This window comes from Gadus macrocephalus, chromosome 9, assembly GCF_031168955.1.
Source record: "Gadus macrocephalus chromosome 9, ASM3116895v1".
Lineage (NCBI taxonomy): Eukaryota > Metazoa > Chordata > Actinopteri > Gadiformes > Gadidae > Gadus > Gadus macrocephalus.
In genome coordinates this window covers 13,582,113-13,602,876 of record NC_082390.1, presented here as the reverse complement: position 1 = coordinate 13,602,876, position 20,764 = coordinate 13,582,113, and the positions used below count along the sequence as shown (strand labels likewise).

General features: G+C 44.5%; 1 protein-coding gene across 3 annotated transcripts in view; it reads left to right on the top strand.

Annotated features, from left to right (window-relative positions):
• Positions 1-545: 545 nt before the first annotated feature.
• Positions 546-20,764, top strand: part of tmtc2b (transmembrane O-mannosyltransferase targeting cadherins 2b) — a 68,125-nt gene continuing 47,906 nt past the window's right edge. For 2 of the 3 annotated variants that reach the window (XM_060060897.1, XM_060060898.1), the window contains exon 1: positions 546-991. In XM_060060897.1, the coding sequence (XP_059916880.1) occupies positions 909-991 (83 nt within the window). In that variant the 5' untranslated portion in view covers positions 546-908. The remainder of the gene's footprint in view (positions 992-20,764) is intronic. The other variant, XM_060060896.1, reaches the window with a different exon arrangement.

Below are 20,764 nucleotides of genomic sequence, written 5' to 3'. Positions count from 1 at the left end.
GTAGGACCGTTCACTCTCATCCTGGCGGATCTCAGGAACTCTGATTTTACACCATCCTTACATCTTTTCAGAGACTGTTTTATACTGTGGAATCAGGCTATGAAACGCTGGCTTAACGCTGGCAACCAATTTAATACTAAGAACACACTCGGATTAAATTCATGCTTCACTGTAGGATGTATTTGTTTTGAAAATGTTAAGCCCATAATTCGTCCACTGGAATTGTGCAATCTACTCTCATCAATAATTACATTATAGAAGTAGATTGACGGCTGTGAGAAGGGCTTTCTAAATAAATTGGATAAAAGAATCCGTCTTTTATTTATTTTTTACCTGATCTGGATTAAGAGTCTGAGACAGATACACGGCAACTCATCGTGTCTATTGTTTTTACCTCTCTTAAATTTCATAAATTCTTAAACACAAATAAAGAATCAACAATAAATAAAATAGGTCAAAGATAAATCAAGGCAAAGCGTAAAATACTGGGTTTCCTAATTGATGAGGGTGTCTGGAGTCCAGCATCCCTTTATTCAGTCGGGAGCTGGATCAGTGCGCATGCGCCAAGACCTAGCCACATGCGGCTCAATCACGACGTTTATCTGTGGACTGCTATGCATCAGACGGCTGTTTCCCTGGTAAAGGCGTGCAAAAGCTGTCAGAGATTCAGTGTATGCTGGCTGTTTGTCCCGTTACATTCGGATGGACGACATCTTGATCGCGCCCAAAATGGGTTAGAAGATGAACCCATGGATTATCCACTTACTACACTTCGGAAGGATGGGACATCGGACTGTTTTCACATAAATACCTTGACAAAGACGAGGACTGAAAGAAAACAGCGGAATTGAATTCGTCCGGTGTTCTGCCCGTTTTTAACCTTTTTGTTTTGTGTTCTTGCGGGAGAAATGATTGCAGAATTGGTGTGCGGCGTTGTGGCTGTGCTCCTCTATGTCAACACTCTGGGTGCCGATTTCTGCTACGATGACAGGTACTTGAATGAATGACACCACACAACTTGACCACATCGTCCCCTTGCTGTAACACTCGCCACACTGTTTGTCTGTAGTTCGAAGTGAACGGCTGCTGTGCGTAGTTATTTGTCCGTTGCGTGACGGTGTCAAACTTAAAATAAACCAAAACAAAGTCCTGGAGGCATTAGGCGGCACAGGATGACTCGTGTTGTGCGAGCTACGGTGGGATGGAGACCCGAAGATGGCTCGAGCACGGTGCTGCCCACGTACCCGGCTTTTAGCGCCAAGTGATAATGTGTAAAGTGGTGCCAGCGTAATTAAAACGGAGCAGTTTAAATGAGCTGTCCTTAGACCGTGGCACTATACCAAGGCTGTTATTTCATTTTATTAATTGTAGAAGAAAGTCGCATTACAAGTTGCGTTAAGCCTACTTTTTAGAGGCTCTCAATTGTGTCAGAACAAAACTTGCTTTCGAACGTGCATGCCGTCAGCAGTACTCGAATTCTTCTTGAGACACCCGCGATTAAGCCACCCAGATGGTGTTGTTTGGGATGCATTTCAGCCACCAGTCTTTTGAGATTGTGTTCCTTCTACAGTTGACGTCATAAATGAAATAATTAGTCTCCGAGGAAGATGCCTCAAGAGACAGACTTTTCCAGACGTAGCCTCTTGAAACGTGACCCAATGAAGCTCCCATTTGACAAATGACACATGGAGATGGTAGTGCTTCCACTCTACGAAGAACAACAAGCCAGAACAAAGCGTCAACATAAGGAGTCCACTTGGGCAGCACCAACCTCCCATTTGATAATTAGTGATCGCTGGGTGATGGGGGTCTAAAATCACAAACTGATAGTTGATTCGCTGGCTTCATTTCAATAGGCTATTTAAGGCTTACGATCTTTGTTTAATAAGTAAACAATAACTAATTATCGCCTTCCTTCAGTAACATATGAGATGAGAATCTTCTCCTTAACTCGGACGTTCAGAGATAATGCATCGATGTTGGACCCAGTTTATGTGTTACAATTATTCGGACAATTAAGTCAAAACGTTTGGAATAAAAATAGTTGATATTCTTGATATTACCACAATAGCGTTGGTATATAACCTGAACACACAACATAATCTTGATAGACCCTTTCGGTAGCAGCCATGCCGAGTAAAACGACAGCACTCTGATATGAACCGTATTCCCGAAGGCGTTTTGGACGTTATTCGTGGTTGGGTGGCTACGGCTCTGCACTTTGTGCTTTGATCAGGAGATGGGGCATCCGCATGAGCGATGGATGAGGGCATTTTTCCATATGACGGCCAGGGAGTGTCTTCAGAGGGAGGGCTGAGAGGTTCTGCTGCTGAAAGGCTCTGCAAGGCTGTAGTGGAGATGTTGGTCGAGGAACGCCAACGACAGTCACGCATTTCTTTTTATAGTATATTTTTTGAATAACTTCATCGTTTCCATGGCAATGCATAAACAATACAAACATAATGGTCGTCCCCTCTATTGATTATTTATATGATTTATATTTTGCAAAACAATTGATTATCTGAAATCATACCATACAGGAATCAGTCCAGGATCTTTTATGAAGCGCTCTGGCCGAAAGGTAATGACTTGATGGCTAAAGTTTTTCAAATAGGCCCTCACAGAGAAGCAGCCCTGCTGGGTTTATGATTCGAAACATGTTTTCCATTAGAGGCTGTCTATTATGTATTTTAGGCTCTGCGGGTGGGGTTTGGGGTGTTTGCCATTAGCAGCACTCTCTGCTACCCCTCTGGGTCTTCATCTGAGGTAGAGGAAGAGAGTCCCGCAATATGAAGAGATTGTGTGAACCGGAGTTACTGAAAAGGCTGATGGGAAAATGCTGTGTGTGTGTGTGTGTGTGTGTGTGTGTCCTGCAGGTTATGGGAAAGCTTCATAAGACGAGAGTTGAGCTGCATTGTGAGCCGCTCTTATTCAAACTTTATCCAATAGTCCCTGATGAATTGCCCCTCTGGGCGGGGTGGAGTATGACTGTATTTTGTTTTGAAATGGGGCCCTTGTGTGTTGTGCATGTGTCAGGTCTTTCCAAAAGTTACCTATATGATGCACCTCTTATCAAGCAGACTGTGTGCTTACCAGTTACTCATTGATTTGAGTAAACTTTGCACATTCTCGACGTGGTAACCAGAGTGTGTCAGGGGGTTATGGACAGGGTGGGGTGAAAACAGACTTGAATACCTTTTTTTTATAAAAAAAACAACACAATTTAAACTTTATAAGGTGCATGAAGAAATCCCGGACAGAGCCGCCTTCTGACCTTGAAGTCAATCCTGACGTGTCCTTAGATCCACATGGCAGCCTTGAGCGGTAGTCTGCTCCGTGGTGCTAAATCACCGCACAGAGCCTTTCTCGTCCCTCCCCAAGGACCACTCATCATTAGCACAGCCAGCCCTGACACCGCTGCTGGAAAATGGGACTCATACGTCACAGCAGTTCCTATCTGCCGCCGTAATCTGAAGGCAGACCTGTGGAAAGGAACGGGAGAGTAGAGATAAATGTCAGGGATGAAATATCTGCCCAATCAGCTGCAAACTTGGGGAAGAGCTTCTTGGCTGCCAATACGAGACGGTACGACAGGGAAACCTCGGTTCACTTGATTGGTATTGATCTGTTTGATATTTACGACTTTCAAAATATCTTGAATTCCCCTGAATGTTTTCACGTGTTCTCTTCTGTCAGAGACTTGATGCTGTTGAATAGAAATATAATAGTTACTATTAGTATACTCAGCATGACTTATGACAGAGACTGGATGTGGTTGACCCTTGTCATGTCATACAAGTAGTTACTAAAATAGAAAACATTTGATATCTTAAATTAACTATGGCTACAATATCAGGACTTTTCGGGCTCTGGTGTAGCCGTGACGGAACCTGTGATAAATAGTTTAGATTGCATAATATTGCACCAGGTTATGAGGGTACTTTTGGAGAACTACAAATAGCCATGGGTCAGCCTCATTGGCCTGATTTTAAGTTGCATGATGGTCTGACAGCAGCTCGGTACGGCTTGACCCTGGATGGGTCTGCAGCTTCTCCGAGGCTGCCCTGAAGAAGCCTGCAGGCCTTGTGGTAACAGTGAGGGCCCCAGGGCGGTAACCTAGTAGTCGAGGAGCTCCTGTTCCACCCGGCTGCTATACGCTCCTGCCCTGTAATTACTGCCTCCTCTTCAGCTCCAGACCGACAGCAAGGCACGCTAGCCATGGCTTCTCCGCTCCCTCTCTCTGCCGCTCTATGCCACTCTCTTTTTCTGTTTTGATCTCTTTCTCTCTCTGCCCCTCTCGCTCTCTCTTTCTCTCTATATCTCTCTCTGCCTGCCTTTTTCTGCCACACTCTCTCTCCTGCTAACGGCTCTCTGAAGTGCGATCATACGATGGCTGCCTCCCAGATGGTGTTGTTTGGGATGCATTTCAGGGCTTCTGCTCCTGTAGCTTGGTTAGCATGGTTTGAGATGGGAAAAAAAGGCTTGATGCTGTGAGTGTGTTTGTCATGTTGCCTGGAAGTAGATATCACATCACATTAGACGACATTAGACGTATTGGCAGAAGCTGACGTTTTTTGGCGGGGCAATTTTCTTTTGATTTAGAACAACAAGCACATGTAAAAGTACAATGATAAAAACATTTTATTATCATATTATCATTTTGTTTGACTGTTGTTGACATTCAGTATGAAAAGTAAGGCAAATGAACAACAATATTACAATACAACAAATGATTATTAATGACAAGCAAGGTTTTAGACACTCACTGCGCTCTAATTGTTACCTGGTTACGGCTCTAAGAAATATGTTGCAGTTTAATCAAGGACCTTCATCAATCATCCAACATTTCTGCTGACGTCTTCTGCTTATTTCAGTAATCCGTGCCTAAACCTACCCTTTGTTATTATATCACTACTAAATAATATTTATGACGCGATGTCTCGGTTATATTTAACCTGAGTGAATGTTATCGCTTTCAAGCCATATTATCCCATAGGTTGGCTGTGTTGAGTGTGTTGGGATTGTTCAAACTGGATGTTCGCTGCACCGTCACCACATTGGGAAGATAAACTAGGCTGGTAGGAGAGTGTATCTAAAAATAATATTAATGAGGCGGTTTGGATACGTTTTCATGCTGCTTGCCTTCACTGAAAAGGAAAAGTAATACATTGCTGGGTCCCAGATAATGGGGGTTCAGATCTGGGTCACTTGGAAACAGCTGAGGTAGGATGTGTAATTTGTGTAAGTATTCTTCTTTTTTTATAATCATCGTCAAGCCCAGACTGAGATTCAAGAAAATCTCAAGACTGAATTACACATCCTTAACACTCTAGTCGTAGTAATCTTCTCTCACATTCCCTGTGGTGAAGACGGATAGGGAATTTCACAAATGGCTGCATATTAAATGTGTAGTAGGAATTGGGTTTGTATTAAAAAAACCTCCATACCATATGTTTGCTATTTAGCCATCTTCTTTTGCACATTTCATCTGGGCCACTCGTTTATGAGGTACAATAAAATCTAAACCTTGGCAACACTTGGCAGCGCTTAGCAAATACGATCATTTAAAATACATTCTGTTTGTTAGGATGATTTTTATGTTAAAACTCAAACATTATGATAATACGACTTCGGCAGTATCTTTATATACAAATTTCATAGTAAAACCATGCAATAAAACTCTCCAAGCTACTCTCGCAGACACTACAGTATATTTTATACAATTGAAAAGGGAAACCATACAATATAACTCTGCAAGCTACTCTCTTGGACGATACACTATTCTCTACAAGATCTGCAACATTCATGAATACTGTCGGCATTTATAGCGGCATTGACTTGACATTATACACATAAACAAATCAAGATGAATCAGGAGTCTTGGAAAAAAAGTATTTGGATGAAAACAAAAGCATCTTGTGATTTTGAAGGCATCTTGTGATTTTAAAAGATGCCTCTAACAATATGTGAATACATATTTTAATTTTAAATTATATATGCCATTACTGTGAATCTTGTTTACTATCTAAATCGTACTGCAATATATTAACATATTGTATTTATGTACGATATCAACACATATTTGACATGTATTTAAAGAATAATGTACAAGGCCCATGTCCATATTTGCAATAATTAAAAATTGTATGTCTGAGTGCAGCTCCCAGTCCAACACATACCGATAATTACAACATGCATGTGTGTCGGCTGTCACCAGATACCCATAACCGCTATGATCCAGATGGTGTCTAGACTAATGTTTCTTAGATACATAATATATACATTATGCTCTCTACTTCCATAAAACTATCAGAGATGGCTTAGTCGATATCCAAATGGTCAGACGGAGATTGGTAGTTGCAAGGAGTTGAAATTAGATAGGTCGGTTTGCATTTTTCTTCTCCTCGTGACATTTCCGTCATGTGTGGTATGCTATGACACTCGGGCCTGGCGTGCCACAATGGCCACTGTTAGATGAAAGAGCCTGTTGTACATGGCCTGGCCAGGGGGAGCTGGCTCAAAGCTGCGCTAATCAGCACTGCTAATCACCCACATGCTGTGTGGAGACTGGCCTCACGTAGGCAGCAGGTCAGCTGCCTCATGCTGGAGGAAGCATTGGAGTTGTTAGAATGCTGATTAGAAATCGGTTGATTCTTTTTTCTTCTTCCTCATACCACCCTAATTTTAGATATCGGTCATCTTCTCGCTAGGAAATGTAATTAACTGCAAACAACTTATCCCTACAAGGCATCATGTGACCACCTTATCGGTAGAAATAGTCAAGCTCACAAGACCCCATTTGCCTTATGTGGAAATAAATATGAATAGAAAAGATTTGCTGCTCGGGAAAGAGTTTCGCGGTCCGTATTGCTTTGGAAAACATTCACAAATAATCATGCTCAATATTGTGTTGAAAGCATTGGTATCCCTGAAGTCCAGGGATTCCATGCATCACTTTTTCTGTGCATGTGTAAATGTGCTATTGACCACTGAGTGCTGCACCTCGCTCAATGTTTGTTGCGGGCCATCTACCTATGATGAGATTAGACACGGGTCTCCCATGGTTTGATTCTGTCAGGCTAAGTCCTTAATGGGTCTAGACAAGGGCTTGGGTTTCTGGGGCTAATGTTGGATGATGGATCTTAAGCAGTTGCCTGGCCGGTCTCAGCAGCTTTCTGGAGCTCCTCTTCATATTAATGGGATTAACAGCGCTTTGGGTACGAGGGGGTGAGTAAGTGGTGTGGTAAGCAGAGAAGCCCAGGCCATTAGAAGAAAGGCCCTGTCCCCTATATCAGAGCAGAAGGCTATAGTCTGGCCTTTTTCAGTCAGGGCCTTGGCTGCTCTGTGGCCTTGGTCTCTGACCGGGAACCCTGGCTCTCTCTAATCAGGTTATGACACCAGTTGGCTCGTTGAGGAACCGGCTTTGTCCATTGGAGGAAGGGTTTGTGTGGTCCATTCACTGAAATGAACCACACAAACAAGGCTGTTTGTCTCTGAATAGTAGGGGAATTAAGCTGTGGTTGTTTTGGCCTCTGACAAAGAGGCCAGACCCAGTGTTCAAATGTTTTTTGAGCAGGGCAAAAAACCAACGTGGAACAGTTCAGCCTTATGGACCAGCCTGTCACAGCTAATGGGGTCAGATCATTCTGGGGGTACGTGCTCTGGTTGGCATGCTGGACTATTGCAACGGGAAGACCATTGGGGGTAATGTGGGCAAACAAGCTGTATTGTATTATGGATATGCCAACATGACCTGCTGGCTTTTGGTTGTTTAGGGTGTGGAATAATGATATCCTGAGTCCATGCCCCGTCAGAATAGAAGATGGATTCAGTGCTCCGTCATCTGCCAAGAGTCTGCACAGACATTGAGTGGAATTCTTCAGAATAATTGTCTTGGTCTATAACTAATCCTACCCTTGTGTAAACTAGTCATATGCTTATTACCTTTATGTATGAGGCAAGGCCTATTAGGCAGCACTGAAATGTTGGCCTTTTTCCCACATTATACATTTACATGTGTAATTATTGTGGGTGATAAATGAGGAGTGTTTGCTCAAAGGCATCGTTCTCTGTATTTCAGTGAACAGAGATCCTGGGGTCAGTTAAGTTCCTGGTGTTCCCGACTAAACTAAATAGTTAAGACGAGTGAACAATATGCCCCCCGGTTTGAACACACACACAGACACAGACACACACGCACACACACACGCGTGCACGCTCCCACTATAAAATTATAAAACACACTTGGAAGTGACCTCAGGCTTCCCGGCGAATAGCAACTGAGAGGGTAGCTGCTGGACCTGCTCCAGTGCTGTAATCCCTGCCCTGGGGGGGCTTCTCATTGCGCTTGTGTGGGATATGAAAGAATGAAACTGTAGATGTTTGTAGGCTAAGTCATTGCCGTTAGAGCTGGCGACGGCACGCTACTGCGCCCCTCTGCTCGGATCTTTCTAGTTCCACGCTGTTAAACAGGATGAATATGCAGAAATGCATCAAGTCATTTTGTTCCAGTTCATCTGCTGCTTGTGCTTTAGGGTGGGAGTTTGGGAGCGCCGAATGCCACATTAGCGTTACACTAAACCCAATCACATTTGGTGTAAATTGACTGCTTCTAATTCTACTTGTCATGGCTCCAGGAGGGTGACAGGTCTGACACTTCTACAGATGGAGAACAGCTTGGCTTGTATTGGCTTTCACAGATGCAGCCAGGTCTCTCGCTCTCTTTCTCTCTCTGGCTTGGTGTCTCTCTCTCCGTCGTTTGTTTGTTCGGTGATGAAAGAAGCCGCACCAATGAGAGCGTGATAGGATCATGATGCTTTAGAGCTTTGATTTCAGCAGTTTATTTTGGCTGAGCATCGACCCCCGGTGCTTCTGGGCCTGATCATTACCCTCATGTGTGACCTTCATATGAGTAACACTTTCCCCTGCTGACGTCCTGCCAAGAGGTCCCCCCCCCCCCCCCCCCCTTAAACAGAGAGGGACACTCACACCCATGCAGACACCCTCACACACTAAGCCGAGGTTTATTTTGGTCGGACAAGGAAGTTTTGCTTCGGAGAAGTGCGCCCAACTGTTTTTCTTCGCCGGCCCCCAAGGTTTACGGAGCTCAAGAGAGGGGTTGTCAGCCTCATTGACAGAATAATGAGACCTCATATATGTGCTCTCAAGAAAAATAAATATCTAATCCAAGAGAGAACTAGTCAGGAGATGGAATACTGTTCACTGGAAAACGGCTGTGTTCGATGCCTTTATTGATATAGACTTACCTTTCAAAGACTTGATTAAACCCTTGGGAATAAATACCACAAAACCAATTTTTTTCCCTTCCATTTCTTCTCCGTTGCATTTCGCCAAAGTTTCTGAGCAAAAATTAGAAAAGTTTCCTCATACAGTAACTGGAATTGCAAGTAAAACTGAATATTAAATACCAAATGCTCAGAGTTTGGTAGATTGGCTATGAATTGTGCATTGATCAAAATAATCCTTTCTACTTGCCCTTCATCCTTCCATTGCTCTCTATTATGTCTGAGCATCATTTGAATGAAAGGCTGAAGTGGCAACTCATTGTTGTGTCTTCGAACTCGTTGGCCTCCAGTTCCTATAGCGTATGTGACGTGAGTAGAGTTTGCTACCGGACCAGATGTCCCAGGTGGCCAGGACACAAGCGCCGTGGCGTGTAGCGCTTGTGGTTCTCCCTGGCACCACATGGTAGAAACATCAGCGTTGCCGTAATTAAAAAACAATTCAAGTCCAATGGGTTCCCAGCTTTGTTTTTCTTCAGGCGATTGACTGCCGTAAAAGGCTGTGGTTCGAGAACAAAGACCATAATCATTCTTCAAACATGGTCGGGAATCAAACCAACCTCAACCCTCCACACCCCGCTCTCTGCTACAATTCAAATGGCTTTAAGTTAGTGCTTTTCGCGTCGCCTTAGGTCTAGCCCAGCAGCTTATTGTCATCGCTGGCTATGTTGGGCTGTAATTCATTTGCTAACTTGGACTGATCTTTTAATGGTACGTTGCCTGTGTGCGTGTCTGTCACTGTTGGTTTTCCTGACGGATGTGAGGGTGATTCTAGGCGACAGCTGCAGTACAACAGGAAGTGACATTCGACACCAGTCGCTCCCCAGGGGGAACTTGGAATACTTGTTGTTTAGCGACAAAATAGCATCACACTTTCCTGAAAGTCTTGGTTGCCGTCCTTCATCGTGGTCCTCATCTACAGCGTCCATCATCACTTATGATAATGGGTCCGTCAGCGGCTCATTTTGAGATCATTGATCTTTATTAATGGAATAATTCTGTGGCACAGTGATCGGTTCCTGTTGGGTTACCACGGATGTATTCCCCCTGTCCCTATGTTGATGATGAAGAGTGGACCAATGCAGTCTTTTGCCTGCCAACACATCCATGCTTCCATCACTCGTGAACAGTATGTCCCACCATACACCAGCCTGGTACCTGCCCAAACTCCCAGAGACCTTTTTAATTTATGTTTGTGTAAAGACTGGAGCCCTTGAACCCCCATCCCAGCACTCAGCAATGAAAGAGCACACTTGGACCTCTTGCATGCGTCTGACGGAGAGATCAGCGATGTGCAGGAAGGTCAACTATATCATACTCTATCATGGCAAGGCATTGTAAATGGGAGTTAAATGATTGATTTTACTTGTCGCAAGCAACAGATGAGTTGGCAAAGACCCCCACTGCGATGTTTGCATTCTCAATGGGTGCTTAATTTGCGGTGATGTTTCAACATCAGCAGAAGAGGTAGTAATCCTTCTGCTCAAAAATCTACTTTTTCTTTGTGTGGAGTGAGCTTGTGTTTAAGGGGCTCTGGACAATCCCCCACAGCTGCACAACAGACGGCTAGTATAGCTGCAATGTAAATGTGGAAGAGTGGAAGGGATGCTCAACATGAAAGGTTCTCTAACCCATGTGGCGGTGTCTTTGTCAGCCCCAGCCTTGCTCCTATTACTGGGTACTGTTCTAAATCATCCTTCTCTATAGTAAGCATCCTTGAAAAACCACTGTTTGGCTCTTGTTTGTAAGAATCTGTGCATTAAATAGAAAGGAAATTGGATATTTGGAGATTTTCTTTTTGTTTTTTACCACTGAACGGAAAATGAATCGTTCATATTGTAATTTACGGTAACAAGATGACATTCTCTTTCTAATTAGCCTGCTATGGGAGACTCAAGTTGAGTTTTTACATGGCTGTCTCTAGTACCAATACCATTTGTTATAATACAGGCTTTCTTTAGAAACACTTGGAGTTTAGATGGTCAATCGGCCAGCCTATTGCCAAAGCCTAATCACTTTACAATCCACTGTCTGAGTAAGTAACGGTTTGCCATAAACACATCATCATCATTATGAATGATCTATGAATGATCCCCTGGCTGCTATTGGATGTTGTCCTGGTTTTTTCTCATGAATACATTTCTGCTTTTTGATTAATGGAGAAAAGAGCTGCTCCGAAGAGTCGTTCTCAAAGGAACTTCCACAAAAAGTGGAAGATTCTCCTGAAGGAAGGAACAGTCTCACAGATGATGAAACAGGGTGGAGTAGGGTGCTGGCTCCGAGGACCTTGAAGGATGACCGAGAGACCCAGAGGTCTACGGGCTGACCCCCACACCAGCTCTACGCTCTACGCCAGGCCACAAAAGTGTGTGTGTGTGTGTGTGTGTGTGTGTGTGTGTGTGTGTGTGTGTGTGTGTGTGTGTGTGTGTGTGTGTGTGTGTGTGTGTGTGTGTGTGTGTGTGTGTGTGTGTGTGTGTGTGTGTGTGTGTGTGTGTGTTGGAATGCACACGTTCCTTAATCTATATCCAAGGTATAATTCGCTGCACACTGACCGTAAAGTTAGTTGCTTATGGAGTCATTGGAAGGCACTGAATGTCATTGCTTTCTCCATTCTAGGCCTGCAGCTTGAAAGATGCAAGATAATGAGGCAGACAAATACCACTAAATCTCTTTTTGTTATTTGCAGATTTGTGTGTGTGTGTGTGGACTCCCTGGGGGTGATCCCAGACCCCCTGCCTTCGGAGCTAGATTAAGACCTCAAATAATTTTCCCAGTCTGAAGCTCTTAAACCTCTTGTATGGCTTTTCTTTCTCCTACTTGTTTAAGAAGGATTCAAGCATTTATGTATTTCTGGTATTTCTAAGAAATGGCTCGAATGCTGAATGGACGTAATTACTACAACGAATGGATGAATTAACCAAACATGGATTATGGATTATGGTTTGGATTATGAGCCATGTCAGAGCTGGATGAAGGACACGTTTTCTTTCATTCTCTCTTTTCAAGACGTCTCCAACATGAGGGAAATACAGTTTTTCGGCGTGGACTTGCTGTCTGTTGGGTCTTATTCCTCACAAGTCTAACAGATTTTCGACTAAATTCTGTTGGGCTGACCGGCTGAATCCATGTGTGGTAAACTTTCTCCAAGGCCTTCTCTCAGGTTGTACAAGGCTGACCTCCCCACTCTTTAGTCCCATTAAGTCCTTAAGATCTCAACAAATTTGGCATCTACATTACAGGCCAAACATAAATCTAAGTGCATTCGATATTCAAAATGTGTTGGCCCAACTGGCGACTGTGAACGATGCAGCTGCCATTACACTTTCGTCCGGTCAGTCCTGAATAGCTGTCTGAGATGTCATATGGGGATGCCCTTAAGCTTTGATGTCTCCTCTAGCATGCTCGTGCTGTGGCCAGCCCTTAAAACCACACCTTTAATCGACCAAGGTTCTAAGCTGTGGAAATACTTTGTTACATGTTAAACTGTATTATTTCATGGCAGAGTGCCATTTCTGCTAGCTAGGTTTGGCTATTAAATCAGATATCTAATTCACTTTAAAAACTAGAATTAAGTGGGCTCTCAATGTGGCAGCATAAGGCATTACTGTCTTCTGAAGCACTTTGGAAAACATTTTCAGTCAGTGACTTCATCGTTTGTTGCCAGTATAAAATTAGAGGCAAATGTCAGTTTAGAAAGCTATTGAATAAATTAACTTGTAAGGTTTGAAGGGTAAAAAGGGAGGGTTGTTCGTGTCCTCACGGCCACACGGGTGTACAAAGGAGGCTAAACAAATTGGCATAATGACTGTGGAAGAACCCTAACTGGTTCCATGAGTCATGGCTTCACTCAGTGAACATGCAGGGTACTATTGACTGTGTCCCATCACTACAGGGGTCCCTTTGTGTTCATCATGGTAACTCTCCTCTTCTCTCTTTTCTCTCTCCAACACGTGTGTGGAAATGGCATGCCTCAACTGCCTCCCCACACAGGTAAAACCATTGCTACATTTGGTTCTTCAGTAAACACTAGTTGGTAGAGGCACTTTGCAATAGTGGAAGCGGCTCTTCTTATGTCTGTTCGTCTGTCTGTCATGCAGCAAGAAAGGGATTCAGGGCTGCACTCGGTTGAGTCTAGAACCATATGTTCTGTACGATTAGTGAGGATGAGAAGGGCACAGCGCGGGGGGGGGCGGGGTTGGCCTCCCGCAGTGAGCGACCAAGCGCTAATTGATTTTCTAGAGACCCCCTACGGAGCAGGCGAGGAGCATGCAGGAACCCCTGCATGGTGATGTCTAGCACAGGGTCTGGGCGGGCTGAGACCCTTGAGCATAAAGACAATCAGAACTAGGAGAATTAAGAAAACACGACTTTTGGGTTATCTTTCCACAATTTATAAAAGAAAAGGCCATCTAAATATATACTATGATAAACTATTTCTATAAAATAGAAGTTCAATGTGTGTTTCAAACATACAAATGTTATGGTTGAGTGAGTTGTGTCAGATGATGATGTGATATGGAGGTCAGAATGCACAAAGAAGAATATGAAGCCATGAACAGCCAAGGTATTGAGTGGTGCTTTCAATATGTTCATAAGCGGTGATCCATCAATCAAAAATCTGTTTTATTTGAAATGGTTGAGCCACAGGCTGACTCTTTATAACTGGTGATGCCATACAGGATCATATTCAAGGCACATGGGTCATTATCTTTACTGATTATTGACAGTGCGGCTCACCGCATCCCGGGCTTTAGAAGTGTGTTCTGGAGCGATGGCTGGTGATTTGTGATGACATGGCGTTCTGATACCATGTTGGCTCTGGGGAGGTTATTGAAGCTGCAAACGGTTTGGTTGAACATCTCAACGTCATAATTAAGATGTTATTGTGGTGCTGCCTGTGGTGCGGACCCTGACACGGGACACTTCTCAGAAAACACCACCTCGGACCGCTTGAACATTTCAAACCCCATGTTGATTGATGCGCTGTGAATGACTGAGTACATGTAATATCATGCTGGCAAATACTTTCTTCTTATGAAACACAAAGTTATGCACGACAACAGCACCGCCTTCCAACGGCGTGCACCCCGGCCAACAAAGGGGATTGGTCAATTGCATGAACACTTAGCAAGTCGTAAAAATCCATATCCTTGTATTTTTCTTGGCATTCAGACATCATTCTCAGCACTTAGGAAAGGTGCATGGAGGAGTTGGACGGGAATAATATCCTGCTTCCCAGCTCATAAAGAGTAGGAGCACACCTCTGCTGTAGAGGCCTGGCTCGAGAACGTACCTCTCCTACACCCCACTTTTGAGAAATCCCAAGGGGTTTCCTCAAAATACATGCATGACTGTCTCATTGAAGACCTACATTTGTGTGTTGGCCAGTGGTTGAACATAGTACTCTCTCTTCTCTCCAACATCCAGCTCTCTACCTTACTTCCTTTGGCCGTCCATGAGAAGATTTCTCTCTGTCTGTCTCTCTGTGTCTCTGTGTCTGTCTCTTATTTCTTTTGCCAGTTGTCACTTACTAGTGCTAAACGGTGTTCTCAGACTATCCCCTCCCGTTGCCAGACCCTGCGCCCCTGGCTGCTGAGCTCTGCTCAATGTGTGCGGTGCGCTGTGTGTTTCGTTTTAACCTAGTTTGTGTGACTGGAATACTTAATATCTACTAAGCTCCAAGTACGCACTCCAAGGATGCCTCTGCACTGACATAGCTCGGCAGAGAACTCCCACCTGTGATCGTCTGATAATTTCTGTTCACTGACGCCCATCTGTACTTTTTTATTTATTTTTTATCCAAAAAAGAAATGGCGTAAAAAATACAAACGTTTCCCAGAGTAAAAGAAGAAGGAAAATAGTCTCCACATGGGATCTTGTCTTTTACACGCTTAATCCGGGAACATCCCGAGGACACGCTGAGGAATTTGGATGCTGTTGATGCAGCTAAGTAAAACATGGTGCGGCTGCAGGGAGACGGCGTATCCATCACACCTTAACAAAGCACTCGGTTCCCGTCCCGCCATCGACTCAATCTACCTCAGGCGGTGTAGGCTGCAACGGCGACCAAGTCATTTGTCAGACGGCGTGCAAAACGGCGCCAGAGGACAAGAAAGTCCTCAAATTGATTATCTGAGTTGCGGCGTGCGAACAGAGGGGAGAATGTGTTTGGAGTCTTTTGGTGTTGTATGTGAGGTATAGGGGAGCAGCACACATGGAGATCACTCTCATACGCCAGGCGTTAGGCTTCTGGACTTTATAGGACTGAAACCAATCATCAACCAGTCATGCTACAAGTGAATACCTTTTTTGTTTGATGTATCATGGGAATAACTTGGTCATTTAGCATGGATGTGTTTATCCAAAGGAACCTGCACTTTTATTCTTACTTACTTAAGAATATGCTGCCTACATTGGGCATCTGATTTGGACTTTTCGTTTCTAAACACTACACCAGCCTATCTCCTATGTGTGTTTATTTATATATATATATATATAATTAGCTCCCCTGGGTAAATTCTTAAAATAAATTAGCTTCACTTATCTTGGGTGAAAGAGGTCAGGAAATTGTCCCATGAACTCTTTATCATGACAGGATCAGACACGCTAGCAGGCTTGTGCAATTTAAAAAGTCTAATATAGGCTGGTCCAGTCATTTTCTCTCTCTTCTCCTTTACCACTGCCGGTTTGCTCTTAATGAAGTACATCTGGGGATCAGTGAGGCAGGCTGGGGCACGCGGCACGCTGGAGATCACAATGACTCTCATTATCACCCGCTCAACCTCCCCCTTCTCGTCTCCATTCCACCTGCGATCGGTGGATTCACTAGATCCACTAAAGTCTGCAGGTTGGTTGCAATTATGAGTTCTGGTAAACATAATCAATTCACATCAACTCATTGCAAGCAGGAAATTATCAACATTGTTTTTATATTGTTTAATGCTTGTGCATCTTTTAATTTACTAAGTTTGAAATGTATGTAATTATATTGATATTATAATACAAAGTATAAAATATTTCATAGATATATTATATAAGAATATATGGAACTAGACTTATCATGCATTCAAATTAGTACACTAGATTATGTATGAGCAAAGAATACATATTTATGAATACATAGAGGAGATTACCACATAATTAGGGTTATATCCACAAATGAAGCCCATTTTTGCATCCTTGCTTCTGTACAGCGTTTTACCTCCTCAATGGTACTTCCCAGTTTATTAGCAGATGACTCTTTGACTTAGTCTCCCTGCTGTTCCTTCGCTGGGTTGAGGCTTCCTTCCTCTCTAAAGGGCTGATTATGGCCCCATTTTCAAGCAACGCAATGACCACGCAGACGCTTCGACGCAGTCGTGAACCTTTATGGTTCTGCGTCAGGTTTTAGTAAGGGGACCAATCACAGCCCTTGCTGCTCGTTAGTGTATTGTAACGAGGAAGAGATATTGTCCTCCTTACAGTACACTAACTAAGCGGGTTGCATCAATTCAAGCAAATTAAAGTATGACAACAAAAGCAGCAGATTAAATGAGAAACCGATTGATTTCTGAGGATTAATTATTGAACATGGTGCCAAATTGAGATGACCTGGATCAGCAGTGATTCCCTGGTTTGCGTAATCCAGAGATTCTCAATCGCTTCGCAGAGCGCTCTCCTGCCTTTTTAATTAGTAAGGCTTGCACTGTTTACAAATGGCTGCGTGGTGTAGGTTTATTTGAAAGTTCTTCTCCTTTCCGATATGCCATCCACAACAGAGTTTCTAATCCCGCCAAATGATCCGCCCCGTCATTTTTAGTTGTTCGTCGCTTGTTAAACAATAATGTCTCTCGGCTGGGAAGAGGGACTTTTCCCTAGTCTCTCCGGCACGCCCCCTGATTGTTCTCCCAGCTGACGCTTAATGGAATCAGATTGGAGTGCTTGTGAGTAGTTCCTGCGGGGGATGTGGTTTGTAGGTCAGTGTGGTCCCTCTTTGTTCCTGGTGTGCTGCTGGGGGGGGGGAGTGTGTCGTGAGGGAGGGGGGGGGGGGGGTGGGTGTCAGGAGGCGTGAGCCTTGGTTCGCTGTCGGGTGTCTAGTGGATTTCCTTAACAGACTGATGAGAAGTGAGCTGATGATACAATCCCAACCCCCAGGCATTACCCAGAATGCCCTGCTTCTAGGATAAGGGATTATTGGAGAGAGTGGTCTAAATTCATCAGCGGTGCCTCTCCACTCCACTGCCACGATGACATGTGCATTTGATTTGATCCTGGAGGACAGGCTAGTAGGATTATTTATAATGTAATGAATGATGCACTGGTACATTTTTCATTTTAAAGTTAGCAAAAATGAATTTGGCTGTAGTCATTTCAATGATGTATGTCCTGCATGCAGGCAGTAGACCTAATATACTCTTGTGTCACTAATTGGTATTTTAATAATGTGTCGGCACAATTCATGATTTTTGTGTTGATTCTGATGCACCGTATAGAACGGCTGTAGCTCTACTGCGCCTATCCACTGCAGAACTGTTTTCACTGAACGGAGCAACAACTGTGGTGAACAGCGCCGACTGCAATAACACACTGCTCCCCAGAGTATGCTTAGACGTGTGTGTGTGTGTGTGTGTGTGTGTGTGTGTGTGTGTGTGTGTGTGTGTGTGTGTGTGTGTGTGTGTGTGTGTGTGTGTGTGTGTGTGTGTGTGTGTGTGTGTGTGTGTGTGTGTGTGTGTGTGTGAGACTGCTCAGGCACACATGCCTCTTATGACAGTCCATTACAGGGATAAATGCTCAGGGACCAACTTTCACCTCCTAGTGGTATTTCTGGCCAGCTCAGCCTAAACAGCTTTGATCTGGTCTTGAGGTTTGTGTCTGGATTGTCTTACGGTGTGGTGAGATGGGAGTGTATCCATGGTGAGTGGAGGAGATGAGTGGAACTAATAACTGTATTCCCCTTGTTTAAAACAACTTGCTTTCAAGGTGTGATAAGCTATATCCCAGGCTCTTTAAAAATAAATTGGCAGACAAATACTATATACTGAGTGTGAACATAGAGATATTTAGTCAATAGAATACATAAATATCTTCTATATATAACCAGATGACCATTGTAGGAAACAGATACAGCCTCTTGTCAGAGAAAATTATGTTGGACGTTCTGTTAAAAAATGGTGATATAGTGATGTTTTCCTCTAGGCATGCCCTTCCTAGTACCTATTAGCCTTGTTGTTGTACAGTAATCCCTATTCTAGTCACAAACTTGAACTTCGATTTGAACTGCAGCCTGGCGGCGATTTTCCAAGGTTCTCTAGGATGCTTAACTTGGGTGGTCACAGCCATTGCGATTCAACAAGATGCGATTCAGCGTCCTGTTTACCATGTATTGTTGTTCCGTGGTTTCACTATTGAGATAAATCAAACACACCCAGCGCGGCCTTCAGTGGCTGTCCTCACACAAGCTGCTTCAGGATTTAAAAATCCAACGTCTCCATTGGTTACCCTGTCTCGTCTCTTCAGTTCCAGACTAACCTGTTGAGGAAGCAGCATGAATGTACCACGTAACTACACTATACCCTAAGCCTCCTTAACCCAGTCTGACTCTTTTCTGAATCAGTTCTCCAGGATGACCCAGCACGTTTTAGCCACGACCCACTCTCTGTTGATATAACAAACAGGGAGGTGGTGTTTGAATAACGTGTGATAAGGATCCCCTCCTTGCTAGGTGTTCAAAGATGTTGAATGCCAGGTCTGAAATACAGACCTGGCATTGATTGATTGATTGATTGATTTTTATTTCACCATTTTGATATCAAATATGAACAGCACTCTGTGTCATACATTAAAATATAAATAGTCAGGGATGACACAATAAAGCCTGAAGGCTTACTTCCATTGTGGTCCCATCGCTCCAGAGAACGCTCTCCTACTGCCTTTTTTAAATCAATAAGGCTTGCACTGTGTTTACAAATGGCTGTGTTGCAGGTTTATTTGAAAGGTCTTCTCCTTTCAAATATGCCATCAACACTAGTAACTTATGAACGTGGTGTGTCGGCTGAGCAAGGTGCAGACCCTGTTGGCCCCCCTCCCCGCCGTGCTCTCCTGCCTCTCCCAGCAGATGGGCTGCTCCGGAGTAGGTTGCATAATCAGCCTGACCTCCTTCTCCTGCGCCGGTCCCTCCAGGAGGAGGTGACGGAAAGGGCGACGTTAAGGGGGATGACGTTAATGCTAACGCACTCCTTCCTTCCTCGTGCTCCTCCTGCTGATCCCAGATCCCGGTTCCCTCCAGAAGGTGCTCCGTGGCCCGCTATAGAACCGGAGAGGCCATTTATTACAGTCCCTCATTATTCAGGGAGGTGTCCTTTCAGTTAGCCTCCGGGTCTCTCTCGCTCCCTGCTGGCTGCTGACCTGGAAATGTTGCGGACAGGCCTGACGCACATACACACACAGGGCTGTTTGTGCTGCAGGGCGTAGGGTTTAACTCCACTCCATGGTGTTCATCTGAGGACGTGGGGGCCTGTCTAGGCCGCCATGCCGCACGGGACAGCAGTGTGTGCAGTTGGATCAGATGCATACGGGATGAGGAGATGGGCGCCTGATCCAAAAAGATTGCTGTTGCTTTACTGCATACGAGGAGTGAACAAATACTGCCGTCTCACTGTTGCACAACAGATGACTCCGAGGGTGAATGTGTTTCAGGGTTGGTTGAGCATGAACAACATCAACAATAGCAGCCTGCCTGACAACACTGCTTTCTGGGGCTGTTTACCATTTCAACATGAATGTGTTTACTTGGCGGGCTTCCATTGTGTGCTCGTTCAATAAACAAGCCAACCCAAATGTATGACATCGATTCATCTGGCGCTCCCTTGGAGAACAACAAACCATTGGCTGTCGAATGTCGCGTCACCCATTCCTTCAGTCAGTCATCCAGATCCGGTGTCCAGTGACCCTTCCATCTCCTCGCTCCTGATCCTCCGGTCAGCTCTTCTCTTCCTCATGGGTCCTTCCTTTAACACCTGTCACTTCCATTGTGATTCGGCAGAGAAGAGGAAGTCCAAAGCCCAAGCTAGCATGGTCCTACGAGCCTTTTGCCAAGCCCCCATCCCTCACCCCCCCCCCCCCCTTCCCCTCTCTTTCATTCTCTCCTGGGCTACAGCCTTTTGTTCCTGGGGGCCTTTCTTTGCCAGGGTTTAGGCAATCAGCAAGGGGGCATCCGTCTTCCAATTGAAGGGGGCGTGGAGCCCTGCTTGTGGGTGTGATAATGGACCACACATGGTTGTGCTCCAGTGGCCTCTTTCAAGGCAGGGCCTCTGTGAGCATGGGCACAGGCCCGGCTGTGCCTCTTCTCCATCTGCAGCCTATAGAGTGGTCCTCTGGGCTCTTTGTCTTGGCTGTGCATCCAGCTCTGCCCGAGCTCTGCTTGGCCTGAGCCCTGCCTGTCCCCTTTTGTCCCCCACAAACTGGGAGCTGGTTTTCCCCCTTCC